We start from the raw sequence: 14,370 nt of genomic DNA on the forward strand, positions 1-14,370 counted from the left end.
CCTCTGTCTGTCTGTCCCTGCTCATGTGTGTGTGTTCATGTTTGTCTAGGTCCGGTAGGCGTTCCCCACCAAGCTGCAGCCTGTTACGCTGATCACCTGTACCACTACAAATACCTTGAGCTGACAGGCATGCAGCGCCGGACCGTAGACCCTTAACTGGTAAAACTATTCCCCCCGGATAGGCGTCCCCTTTCTCGTTGTGGTTATCACGCTCCCTGTTTGTTTTCAGTTTTCTCCGTAGTTTCCCGTGTTCCCGTTTCCCGTCCGTCTCCCTGATCTTCCGTCGTCTCCTCGTTCCTGTTTTTCCTGTGATGGTCTTGTTAGTTATATTACCTGTTTTTCTCTGTAGCGTTTTGCGTTTTTCTGTTAGTATTATTAAACGTTTTATTTGTAATTTATCTGCATGGGGTCCACCATTTTTGTGTTTTCTCTGAACCGTTCATGACAACTTCTCTCCAATACCCCAACATGCTTTTCAATAACAAAACTGTATAGTGGTAATAAATGAAATAATATTTATTTAAGACAAAAGTTATAAACACAACTATAACTGTATTTTATTTTTGAAATGTATTTGATTTTATTTTAATGTTTTATTTTGCAAATTTCCCTCAAGTGACAAATAAAGTGTCCATCTATCATGTTAACAATGTTAGAAGAAGAATTACTTTATTAATCCTGCATGGGGAAATTCAATTTTTTCACTCTATTATTATTCATTTCACACACACACAGGCCCGAAATACACACACATGCACAAACAGGACCTATATACATGCAATGATGGAGAGATGTCAGAGCGAGGGGGCTGCCAGTGGATTGGCGCCACGAGCAGTTGGGGATTCGATGCCTTGCTCAGCAGCACCCAGGAGATGAACTGGCACCACTCCAGCCACCAGTCCACGCTCCATTCATGGTCCACACAGGGAATCGAATTGCCGACCCTCCTCAGTCACCTATGGACTGAGCTACTGCCGCCTGACTGAGCTAGGTTAGCACGTTAGCTGCTAACATTTGCCAATTAGCACTGAAAGCACAACTGAAGCTGCTGGGAATACCTTTACTTTTGCAGGTTTTCAGTCATAAACAAAGTCAAACTATTGGAAAAATTATGGTATTGCCATTTATCCCGAGGGGGGGGGGGGGGGGGGGTATGCGGCAATTTTCATGGTTATCCATCCAATAGTAGTTGAGACATTTCCGATGAGAAGGATGTATCTTTGGAGCAACATGGACATTTGTACCAACACTAAAGACAATCCAGAAGTTGCAAAGACATGCCAAAAAAAACCCCAAAATGTCCCCGTGCTTTGGCACTGGAGTTAAAGTCGGCGGGTCACCAAGAGTCTAATCAAGTCTGGACCAGAGTGGTGGACTGAGTGTGCCGTCCCTATACCAATGCTGCATGTTATGAATAAAATGGTTACCTGTTTACAAATTGTCAATGACAGAAAAGAAAGACTAGAGATTCCTGTTGTGTTCAGCAGGTTTGACGAGTGCACTGTACAATGCAGCTGGATCCTCCACAGTGTCCTGACATCTGGGTCTGAAATGAGAAAAAAAAAGAAGTTTGGGACCCATCTACCACCCCGGCTTGCTAAGCAGAGCTTCATGGTCTCGTACTACGCCTAAATTACAAATTACTCTGCGTTACTTTTCATACTTCTATGCACGAACAGTGTACGAGAGCAGCTTGGGTTTTAGCGAGGGTAATAGACGAGCTGCTCACCTCGGTGGAGTACTGGCACTGTTAAATTTGACGGCAGTGTACTCAACTTCGTCTTCCTCTTCTTCCCCTTGTGTCGAGGGTCCTGCCGGTCTGATGTTAGAGTACACGGGGTCGTTCTGGTTCTTGGTGAAGTAGACACTGGCATAGTGAAGACCAGGGTGCTCCACCGACTGATCGGGCAGACTCTGCAAGGACAAATTTACTTTTACAAGTGTGGCTTTGTTAGTGGTGGTACATGACCAATTAATCAATCAATCCATTTGTCCTTAACTTATATTTGTCCCAGTCCCGGTGGAAGCAACATATTCTCATCAACAGCTTCGTATAATATCTTACAAAATATGAATAGGATAGAATAGGCCTAACCGTCGTGGCCCACACAGCCATAGGGCCCTTACAGGATACGCGGTAATAACGCTTTGTGCTGTCATTTCCCATGGAAGAGGCGGCAGTCCCCAATGTAGCAGCAGTCCCCAAGGTAGTGACGCGCATCGCTCAGATTTGCCTCTCTGCCACTGCGCTCAAAGTTCAAATCAGTTGAACTTTGGGCAGCAGTAGCTCAGTCCATAGGTGACTTTGCTGGGAACCGTAGGGTTGCCCGTTTTGAGTCCCTGTGTGGACCATGAATGGAGCGTGGACTGGTGGCTGGAGAGGCGCCAGTTCATCTCCTGGGCACTGCCGGGGTGCTGTTGAGCGAGGCACCGAACCCCCAACTGCTCGGGGCGCCGGTCACTGGCAGCCCCCTCGCTCTGACATCTCTCTATTAATTGCATGTCTATAGGTCCTGTTGCATGTGTGTGTGTATTTCGGGCCTGTGTGTGTGTAACATGAACAACAATAATAGAGTAAAAAAATCGAATTTCCCCGTTGCGGGACTCATAAAGGAATTCTTCTTCTTCTTTGACCTTGTTGCCACTGAGCTTTCAAACGCGCAACCAATGAGATCGAAGCTTTGAGTGTGACGTTTCCGTTTCCTAGGCAGAAAGATGGAGGAGAAACGTGTTGATTGTGCGTCCGAGTTTCACGAACGTTGATTTAGTCGTTTACTGGGTCCCTACGCCCAAACTAACAGAGAGCCCAGCGCAAAAAGCTCATCATGTGATGGCCCCTTTAAATAGAACGTCGTATTTTGTAAGATATCGTATGAAGCTGTTGAAGAGAACGTGTTGAACAGTTCGCTGTATGTTGGTATACGAACATATTACTAGCATCCTTAATTTCCTGTTTAACATATACTTTGAAAGGACAAAAATTAAAAAATCTTTTCTGTTTATCATAGATTCTTGTTTTTGCCCCAAGGAAGTACAAAATGCAAAGAAGAGATGCTTCCATCGCTTTCTTTTGTCCTAGTGAGGCCATTAAAGGGTTAAAGAGCAGAGTCCAACCAATGCGAGACTTTTGTTACCATCATTTTTCAGGAACTGAACCTGCATCGTTGAACTCTCCTTGCTCACCTGTTCCTTGCCTGGTCTCTCTTCAGGCTCAGATGAATGCTCGGAGGCCCTCTTTTTTCTGGTTGGGAGGATGAATTTTTAAAAAAATATACATAATTCAGCTGCCAAAGATGGATTTTCATGCATTTAATGTGCGCTGCAGATCTACTCACCTTATCAGAAGAAACACAGAAAGACATATGAGAGCCAGGAAAACAGGAATGATCGTTCCATTCACTGCGGATTTCCATTTCCTTGGGAAAGCTGTGACAGAACCAATCGTTTAATCCACACGGTGGATTATGACACCTAATGTGTACATGTGTAAGTAAAGAAAATAAACGTACCTGCCGCGATCAGATATGAGGGGGAGTCATGGCGTCCTCTTCTGTTCTCAGCTACACAGTAATAACTCCCACTGTGTTCAGCTTTAGCATTAGTGATGCTGAAGATCTGTCCTGAAGCTTTTGGTGACTCTTCATTCTCCTTGTACCAGGTGTATTTAGCTGCTGGGTTAGCATCACTGCTACAGCTCAGATTCACTGAACTACCCTCCACTACCTCACCAGAGGGACACGCTGACACAGAGGGAAGCTTCGGAGCATCTGTTGAGCAAATAAACAATATGTATGGAGACTTATTCTATTAATATTAGCGTGCATGAGTAGGACAGACTTTTATCATGAGAAAATGTGACTTACATTGGACATCTATAAGCAGAGTTGAGGAGTTGATCTCTCCATATTGATTCTCAGACTTGCAGTAGTAGATCCCTCTGTCCTCAGAGCTGATGGAGGTGAAATGATAACTTCCTTCTGCTCCTTGAAGCAGTGTTTCGTTCTCCTTGTACCAGGTGAAGTTAGCTGCTGGGTTAGCATCACTGCTACAGCTCAGATTCACTGAACTACCCTCCACTATCTCACCAGAGGGACTCACTGACACAGAGGGAAGCTTTGGAGCATCTGTTTATGAATGTAGATGATCAGTAGCATCATAATTTAGACACCCCTGCCTCCTTACAGACCCTTTTTAAAACCCAGCACCTCAGCTTGTAATGCATACCTTAAGCTTAAACTATACGGTATTCCACGTGCGGTGGATTGCCCCTTTAATAAAGAGGAATGAATGGGACAGATGTGATGTCTCAGTTGCTTACAATGTGTATTTTACTCACATTTCACGTCAATAATGATGTTTTCCGACGTCCTCCTCCCCAGCACGTTCTCAGCTGTGCAGTGATACTCTCCAGAGTCAGAGGACTGCAGGGAGGTGAGGACAAGCTGAGGTTCTTCACTGAGTTCTGGATTGTTATTCTTCTTGTACCAGGTGTATTTAGCTGCTGGGTTAGCATCACTGCTACAGCTCAGAGTCACTGAACTGCCCTCCATTATCTCACCAGAGGGACTCACTGACACAGAGGGAAGCTTTGGAGCATCTGGAGGAAGATAAACATACAATAAACATCTGGTTTATTGCTTAATCTGTCATGAATGACGACGGAGAATACACGGAGTAGGGGACCCAAATGCAGACACGGAACTCAGGAGACGGTATTAACAAATTTAATATAACTTATTTACAAAAAGGTGGAATAAACACAAAGGAAAAACACGAAGAGAACTGATACAAACTGACGAGATGAATGGACACAAGAGGAACAGGTACACAGGGAGACATCAGGGTATGTAGAAGGTATGATCCGGCACCGAGTGAGGCTCAGTACCGGGTTAATGTACAGAGTGGCAGGTGATCAATGTTAACAAGAATCACCTGCCAGGGAAACAAACTCAAACCAGAGAAACAGAAAGGGGAACACACACAGAAAAACACCGACAGGGGGAAACAAAAACAACAATTAAAAAGGAGAGAGAGACTGTCCAGAACTAATCACAACATAATCATTTGTATCTTTAATGTAAGTAAATGAAAGAAAGTAAAACAGAATACACTTTCTTTTTAATGTTTGATTATCGTCACTGTTCAGAATGTTGTTTCCGGAGTTTAAAACAGAAACTTAAGGGGAAATATGCAAATGAGACATTCACTAATGGTATCTTTTGGTGAATTTAGGATAAATCTACAATCGTAAATAGATAGTGTTGTAAAATAAACAAATGTGTATTTTGGTTGTTTCCATTCCTCTAGTCTGAAAGAAGAAGTTAAAGCTGCAGTCGGCAACTCTCACGCCCCTCCCCCTCTACCACAGAGTTCCACCGCTCCCTCCAGTCGAGTGCTCGTCAGTGCGTGTGCACCAGATTCCTGTGAATGCACCCGTGTCTTCTCTCAACGGCATGGGGTACACGCTACACCGAGGTAGGCTGGCTAACTCACTCATAGATAGCAACTGCTAACGTCATTTAGCGCATGCCTAGCTTGAGGCGTGGGCCTTTGATAGTGTAACGTGCGCTGGGGGGAAGGGGGGATCTGGGTCTCTGGGTGCACGTAGAGGTACGTTTTTTTTTTCTAAACCCAGATGATTTATGTTGTTCTATCAGAGCAGAGTGTCAGTTTCAGTGGAAATCATTTAAATTAAAACTGGACTCTAATTGAACACAATTATAGTAGTAAAGTAAAAATAATTGATATTTTTTTTAATTTTCCGTGTATTTTTTGGGGGGGTACAATTATTCCCCGTCCTATTTGAATGGAGCCAGTGATAAAAAACAAAAAGTAGAAAACAAAAAGTCTTAGCAGGTGAATTAAGCTGAATCCCATTTTCGTCAGAATAGATATTTAGGAAGAGGAACTAACTAAAAACTGTAAAAACTGAATTTGATTTGTTTGCGATCAGACGACGTAATTCTAGTAAAAAAAACAAAAAAACAAAGAGAAGTAAACTCACACACTGGAGGAGAGGGGAACATCTCAAATCCTGCGACAGCGCAAGAAAAGCTGTCTGCAGGATTTAACGGGTGTGGATGGAAATAAACTTTTTGATTTTCCTCTCTCTGTCCGTTCTTGTACCAGATGTAAGAGTAATGATCGGGCAGCTGGCACTTGTGGTGACATGTCAGCTCCGTCCAGTTCGCGTACCCCTTCTCCGTAGATGTCCTCGCGTGTACCTGGAGCTGGGGCTCTGTGATTAAACACAACTGTCATTTTAGAGTCAACCGTCGACACACACTGACAGCAATGTTTCCTATTACACACTGGAAACCGATTGACTTCCAGTGAAAAGGTTACCTGTGACGGATAAAGTGACTCCAGGTGAACCAATATATTTCCCATCTTGTTGGTTTGTTATGAACCTGAACTTGTACTCCGTGGAGTCGCTCTCTCTCAGGTCTCTGATTCTCAGAGTGCAGTGGTTCTTATCACAGTGATCCTCAACACGTTTCGCGTACTCTGAGTCTGTTCTCAGATCCACAGGTACGCCTCTACTCTGCTTTGTAAACCAGAATCTTTTTAAGACTGTGGTATCTCTGTTCTTGGATCTGTGTGGGTACCTGTAGGTGCAACGTATGTCCACTGTTGATCCTTTTAAGGCACAGACCAGAGCAGAAGTATAAGCCACTGCCCACAGACCCGCTGTAACACAGAGCACATCAGACAACCACAGTCAGACTCAGAACAGCATCACAAGACAGACTTCACTATGTCACGAAGTTGCTTAAATATGTAAATCTGTTTGGATACTGAGTCTCCTCCAGAGAAGTGATTCTTTTCTTGTGACCTTTTACAAAAACATTCATTCATTCATTCATCTTCAACCGCTTGTCCCTGTCGGGGGTCGCGGGGGGCTGAAGCCGATCCCAGCTGACATCGGGCGTGAGGCGGGGTCCACCCTGGACAGGACGCCAGTCTATCACAGGGCACATAGAGACGAACAGAGACAGACAACCATTCACACCTAGGTTTTCATTTGAATAACATATAATAACTAAATAATTGTACAGTTTTACTGAAATGAAGGATCTGAATCTTTTTCCATAACTGGCACCATACGCGCACGCCTCACCCCTTAAAGTTCTCATCCCAATTCATCACATGAGGCCGTTTTGTCAGGACCCATTGGCATCATTTGTCGATGCACTGGGTAGCACGTAAGGCAGTGACGCCCCACTGTAGTTGCCGTTTTAAACCCAGAGAATTTGCGGTTAACGTTGTGAATGCAAACTCTATTACATGGTTAGGGTTAGGAAAACATCGGGAGTGGGGTTGAAAGAAATGTGTTTGTAATGTTAACAACGTATTCACATGAACAGGTTCATAGGGCGTCGTATAAGTTACGCACATTAAATAAGACTGCTAAAAGCCGGCGGACCGTAAGTGGTCCACGACGACAACGGAACGAAAACACCCCTACGTGACCGATTTTTGCCAACAAAAGTTGCGGTTTACGGTTAGGCATGGAAACCACTTGGTTAGGATTAGAAATAAGGCCATGGTTTGCTTTAGTACGTCTATGAAATTAATCGCTACCACCTGGGTGACAGTTCTGTGTTTCAGGACCTTCCACCATTCCACCGCCATCATGTGGCGACTCGTTATTTTAAACTACGTCACATGCTTCAATACGCGGAACACAAACACAATAAATATGTGAAACAAACATGAATTAGTGCCATAATTCATGTTAACTTTCGTTGTTGTATGTAAGAAAACTGCATTAGACCAGCCTGAGCGTAAATGCATGAAGGGGCCACAAACAGCGGTCTCCAGGGTGAATCCCAACCTGCTTCCTTACAAGGACTTTAAAATCTCTTAAAGGGAGTTTACTCAACATTCAGAGCACTCGTATAGCCTCAGACAAATATCTGCTATAAAGGTATGGTGGAGTAATAGCGTCTCGAAAAGAGAATGAAGTCACTCTCACTCTACACTTTGAGTTTCTCTGTTTTTGTTTTGTTAGCCGATCCGACTGCACAGGCAGGGCTCTTTAGCCATTTGTGGCTGACATTATGGGATATGCATGTCAGTGGAGCTTGAATGTTGTTTTGCTGTTGGGATACTCACAGCAGGACCCCAAAAAACCTAAAGTCCATGCAGAAAGGGAAGCGAGATATCTAAGGGCGTGTGCAGTTATGCTACAGTGCACTAGCAAAAATGCTCCCCCAGATGGTTTTATGGTCGTCAAAGACCGTGTGAAAAAATGGGTGTGAACTCACACACTGAAGGAGAGCGGAAGTTCTCTACAGCACAAGAATAGTCTGTAGAATGAGAGTAGTCTGAGTGGAGCTGAGACGATGCTTGTCCCCAAACTCTGCGTCCATTCTTGTACCAGACGAAGGAGGGAAGACCGGGTAGACGACAGCTGCTGTGACACTTCAGGTCTACCCTGTTAGTAGATGTGTAGACTACTAATTTGCTCACCTGCACCTGGAGATCTGAACATGTGAATACGGAACAGACGTCTTCATTTTAGACTGAAAAGTGAACAGATGCATGTAACCTTCATAAGATATTGAACACTTGGACATATGAGTAATTATTCAGATGAAAACGTTACCTGTGACAGACAAAGTGACTCCCGGGGAACCAGTATACTTCCCATCTTGGTTTGTTGTGAACCTGAAATAGTACACAGCTGAGTCGCTCTCTCTCAGGTCTCTGATTGTCAGGGTGCAGCCTTTGTTTTCACACTGATACTGAACACGACCTGCATACTCTGAGTCTGTTCTCAGATCCACATAAACGTTATTACTCTCTTTGGTAAACCAGAAGTTTCCTGTTACATGGTACATTGTGGACGGGTACGTGTAGCTGCAGCGTATTTTCACTGTCGATCCTCTCACGGCACAGCTCTCAGTAGAAGTGTAAGTCACACTCCAGTCATCGTCTCCCTGTATCGCTGTAACACAGAAGAAAGCACAGTCACAGTCATAACAACATCAGAGAAGGTATCGGTATCACAAGGCAGACTTTCCCAGAATAAGTCGAGACAAGAAGGATCATGATACCAATATGTTTTTAGGGTAAATGTACTTTGGACATACTTCAAAAACCTCTACTACTCATCTACAAATACAACTGAACAGTTATTTAATGTTTTACAGGATTATCACAAGAATTTGTAGCAACTTTGGGTGCTGAAAAACGTTTTTCTCCTGTTTTTTTGCTTAAATAAACAGTTTAATGAAGTTATTTCTGCATTATAAGCCAAGCTTGGAGACGTCAACATACAGAGGGCTGACTAACTATGTACAGTACATAAGCATATCTGAAAAACCAAAAGGTAAAGGTGACAAAACTAAACTGAAAACAGAGAGTCTAGTTAAAAACAGGAGCAGTTGGAAGTAAACTAAGATGTAATTATGGATTTAAATTGTGTGAATGATTAAAGTGTGGTAAGTTTTGGATTGGTTTTGCAGAGTGTTCCAGGCTGTAGGTGCACAATTGCGTCTGCATTTTTAATTTTTTTATTCAGCATATGCACTGCATCACTGTTTGTGATTTTCATGGACAAGTTATCGAGGCGTAGTCGTGGTGGGGAGGGGTTGCAGTTCGACGGGCTGAGGATCTCCTCTCTCTTTTTGCAGATGATGTGGTCCTGGTGGCGTCGTTGGTCAGTGACCTTCAGCACTCACTGGAGCGGTACGCAGCCGAGTGTGAAACGGCTGGGATGAGGATCAGCACCTCTAAATCTGAGGCCGTGGCTCTCAGAAGGAAACTGGTGGATTGCTTACTCCAGGTAGGGAATGAGTCCTTACCCCAAGTGAAGGAGTTCAAGCACCTCGGGATCATGTTCACGAGTGAGGGGACGATGGAGCGTGAGTTTGGCCGGAGAATCGGAGCAGCGGGTCGCGGTGCTGCAGTTGCTCTACCGCACCGCTGTGACCAAAAGAGAGCTGAGGAAGGCAAAGCTCTGGATCCACCGGTCAGTCCTGGTTCCTACCCTCACCTGTGGCCATGAAAGCTGGGTCAGGACCCAAAGAACGAGGTCGCGGGTACAAGCGGCCGAAATGTGTTTTCTCAGGAGGGGGGCTGGAGTCTCCCTTAGAGAGAGGGGGAGAAGTTCAGCATCCGTGAGGAACTCGGAGTAGAGCCGCTGCTCCTTTGCGTTGAAAGGAGCCAGTTGAGGTGGTTCAGGATCATCTAGTAAGGATGAACCCTGGGCGCCTCCCTAGGGAGGTGTTCCAGGCACGTCCAGCTGGGAGGAGGCCTCGGGGAAGACCCAGGACCAGGTGGAGAGATTAGATCTCCACACTGGCCTGGGAACGCCTCAGGATCCCCCAGTTAGAGCTGGTTAATGTGGCCCGGGAAAGGGAAGTTTGGGGTCCCCTGCTAAAGCTGCTGCCCCCACGACCCGACCCCGGATAAGCGGATGAAGATGAGATGAGAGATGAGACGAGACTGCATCACTTTAAACCTAGGAACATAATCTGAGAAAGACTGAATTTCCTACAACACAGATAGAAACAGTACCTGGTCCAGTGAGAAGGAGAAGGACGACAAACCCACTCGCCGCTGCTGCCGCCGCTGCTGCCGCTGCCGCTGCTGCTGCTGTTAAACTCATAGCCGCTTCTCTCATCTCTCTTCAGAGTCAATAAAACATATCTGCAGGTGAATAACACACTTCAAGACGTTAAACGGGCACGTAAGAGGCTTTTCCTGTGGTCTGAAAAGAGAAGTCAGTTTTTAAAAATGCACCTGACGTCCTTCCTCTTTACATTATTTACATGCACAATGAGCCACTTACAGAAAAGCCTAAGTGTGTTTAAGAGGCTCGTTTAGCGGCACATCAGAACACCACATGGACACAAAAGCATGTCAAGAGAGATCTTAGTTTAGGGCCTGAAAAACAAACGTTATTGGGCAAATACATCTGTTTATTTTAAGTATCAAATGGCCCCACATTCAAAGATGAAAGTAGTGCAGTTTGACCTCTTCAGGACAACGTTCCAGTTGAGGGAACCAGAGCATGAAACCGACAAAGATAAAGTCCCCAGATCCCCAGGGGCTACATGTCACAGCAGCCGACTCAGAGAGAAGTGAAACTGATTTGAAAGATATTCATGCAAATACAGTAAGACCAAAAGGAAATTAGCCTGCTCAGACGACGTCCAACCATGAGCGAATTCACTTCCGTACCGTTGAGTTGGCGGAGTTGTTCAGAAGTGACACAGAGGAAGAAGAGTTCAGTGGAGTGATTAGGAGTGACAGACATACATGCACATGTAAGAGAGCGTTACCGAACAAATACAGACATACATGCACATGTAAGAGAGCGTTACATAACAAATACAGACATACATGCACATGTAAGAGAGCGTTACTGAACAAATACAGACGTACATGCACATGTAAGAGAGCGTTACCGAACAAATACAAACGTACATGCACATGTAAGAGAGCGTTACATAACAAATGCAGACATACATGCACATGTAAGAGAGCGTTACCGAACAAATACAGACATACATGCACATGTAAGAGTGTTACCGAACAAATGCAGACAAACATGCACATGCAAGAGAGCGTTACTGAACAAATACAGACATACATGCACATGTAAGAGAGCGCTACTGAACAAATACAGACGTACATGCACATGTAAGAGAGCGTTACATAACAAATACAGACATACATGCACATGTAAGAGAGCGTTACATAACAAATACAGACATACATGCACATGTAAGAGAGCGTTACCAAACAAATACAGACATACATGCACATGTAAGAGAGCGTTACATAACAAATACAGACATACATGCACATGTAAGAGAGCGTTACCGAACAAATACAGACATACATGCACATGTAAGAGAGCGTTACATAACAAATACAGACATACGTGCATATGTAAGAGAGCGTTACCGAACAAATACAGACATACATGCACATGTAAGAGAGCGTTACTGCACAAATGCAGACATACATGCACATGTAAGAGAGCGTTACCAAACAAATACAGACATACATGCACATGTAAGAGAGCGTTACCAAACAAATACAGACATACATGCACATGTAAGAGAGCGTTACATAACAAATGCAGACATACATGCACATGTAAGAGAGCGTTACCGAACAAATACAGACATACATGCACATGTAAGAGAGCGTGACCACACAAATACAGACATACATGCACATGTAAGAGAGCGTTACCGAACAAATACAGACATACATGCACATGTAAGAGAGCGTTACCGAACAAATGCAGACATACATGCACATGTAAGAGAGCGTTACCGAACAAATACAGACATACATGCACATGTAAGAGAGCGTTACCGAACAAATACAGACATACATGCACATGTAAGAGAGCGTTACCGAACAAATACAGACATACATGCACATGTAAGAGAGCGTTACCAGACAAATACAGACAAACATGCACATGTAAGAGAGCGTTACTGAACAAATACAGACATACATGCACATGTAAGAGAGCGTTACCAGACAAATACAGACATACATGCACATGTAAGAGAGCGTTACTGAACAAATACAGACTCATCGGGCCAAACTAAACGGGGAAACAGAAAAAAACCTTTTCTTTCTTTGAGTTTAATGTCTTTATTTGAGCAAGATAGAACAGCCAACATGTCCAAAATTAAAATACATGGGGTTGAGAGCATAAAAAAAAGACCAGGGGCCGTATTCCTAAAGCTTCTTAGTGCAAAGAGTTGCTCCTAGTGGCCAAATTCTAAGAAAATTCGTAGAATTGTGATGTTTCCTTAGAGTAGATCCCAGTAAAGATCAAAGCTATTCCTAAAGAATCTGAGCTCTTAAGGGGAGATCTGTTAAGAGCAGGGAAGAGGACTTTTAAGCGGCTTAGGAGTTCCCTGAGCAGAGGACAAAATGGCGGACGGAAGAGGCAGGAGAGAGATTCTCCAAACACTGGATGACACTGAATTAATGAAACGCTACAGATCAGATCGTGCAGGAATCACGTTTGTGGTTGATCTCATTAGAGATGCACTTACCAGCATGGCAGTTAATATAAGCAAAAAACATATAACTATCACTATGTGAATACTGTGCAAGTGGGCCTCAGTTTTCACACAGTTTGTGGGATTATTTTAAAGTATAGCTTATAATTATTATTTACAATCACACAGTCTTCATAAGATTAGATTCTATAATTAAGATGATGGATTTGAGGGTCCATGCTTTGCCCGTTATCACCAAAAGTATATTTTTTATCTAGCTTTTAGGATTGACCAATCACAGCTTTTGAAATGATGACTCATACCTAGCAACGGGGTCGACCACACCTCCTCACTAAGAGAGGAGTTTCTGTCCGTCCCTTGCTCAGAGGTCTCTGAGAATGTTCTGGATTCACTCTGAAGCTACGACTCCTTGCTGGGAATTTTGAGGTTAAGTTAGGAGCTCTCTGAGAGGATTCTCACGATCTTCAGGAATACGGGCCCAGGAGATGATTTAAAAAGACAGCAGTGAGGTTTATTATTAGCAGGTGAGACAGCAGACGTAATACTATTTGACTCAGTTGTGATGAAACCAGTAAAGAATATATTGTATTTACAGAAATGTACTGCACAGAACTGTGGGAATCGTCTGTTATGGTAATATAACTCTTTCCTGATATCTAGTGGCAACAGTTAGAAATTACAACAACCTCAGCAAACGTGTTCCCCTGCAAAAGTAAAGAAGCAAGTGAATAATCTGCAGTGAATTAGAATCAATTTAAAAGAGATATGCGTGGAAATCCTCCAGCTCTTCCAGGTCACGGGTTAAACTCTAAGGTCTGCACTGACCCTGTAGTCCAATCATGCACATGGATCTAAAGTGAATAGACTGTTTATGTAGATAGATGTTTTATTTTGAAAATACTGCCTATGCTCCTACGTGACGTTTCTTTGACAGTCCATTAGAACAGCTTATAATACAAATATCATATATTCTAGCCACATTAGCTACCAAAGACCGCACTGAGGCACATCCGTCTGCCGAGGCACCACCAACATCATCTCGACGACCATTATTGCTGTTAAATTTGATACATTTACATATTTCATAATAACTTTGGTGATCCCCTGACTCATTTACTGTCACTGGTGTACGTTTGAGTTATAGTTTAATCATTCTCTCTGATATATCCTTGTCTCTATGGATGGTTTGCGGCTAGGTGAAATAATACATTGTTGAGGAAAATATTTATTACATTCTATAAAAGGTGAAAATAGCAGAGCGCAGAGCTGATGTCCAATGCTGCTGCAGACAGCTTCATTTTTCATGAGGCAAGTCTTTCAGATTGTGAGATCGGCTGGTGAATCGGAGCAACTGTGGCGATAT

The 14,370-nt window shown here is 43.7% G+C and overlaps 1 protein-coding gene across 1 annotated transcript; it reads right to left on the bottom strand.

Annotated features, from left to right (window-relative positions):
• Nucleotides 1-1,725: 1,725 nt before the first annotated feature.
• LOC310963558 (sialoadhesin-like) lies at nucleotides 1,726-14,057 on the bottom strand (the record flags this gene model as incomplete). Its single annotated transcript, XM_083936422.1, has 11 exons — nucleotides 1,726-1,914; nucleotides 3,184-3,241; nucleotides 3,336-3,426; nucleotides 3,510-3,767; nucleotides 3,864-4,124; nucleotides 4,337-4,597; nucleotides 6,005-6,238; nucleotides 6,346-6,690; nucleotides 8,271-8,489; nucleotides 8,612-8,953; nucleotides 14,003-14,057. The coding sequence occupies 11 exons, from the start codon at nucleotides 14,055-14,057 to the stop codon at nucleotides 1,726-1,728; spliced, it is 2,313 nt and encodes a 770-aa protein (XP_083792548.1).
• Between the last annotated feature and the right edge of the window lie 313 nt (nucleotides 14,058-14,370).

The sequence above is a fragment of the Echiichthys vipera genome (genome assembly GCF_963691815.1).
Source record: "Echiichthys vipera genome assembly, chromosome: 2".
NCBI classification, from domain to species: Eukaryota; Metazoa; Chordata; class Actinopteri; order Perciformes; family Trachinidae; genus Echiichthys; species Echiichthys vipera.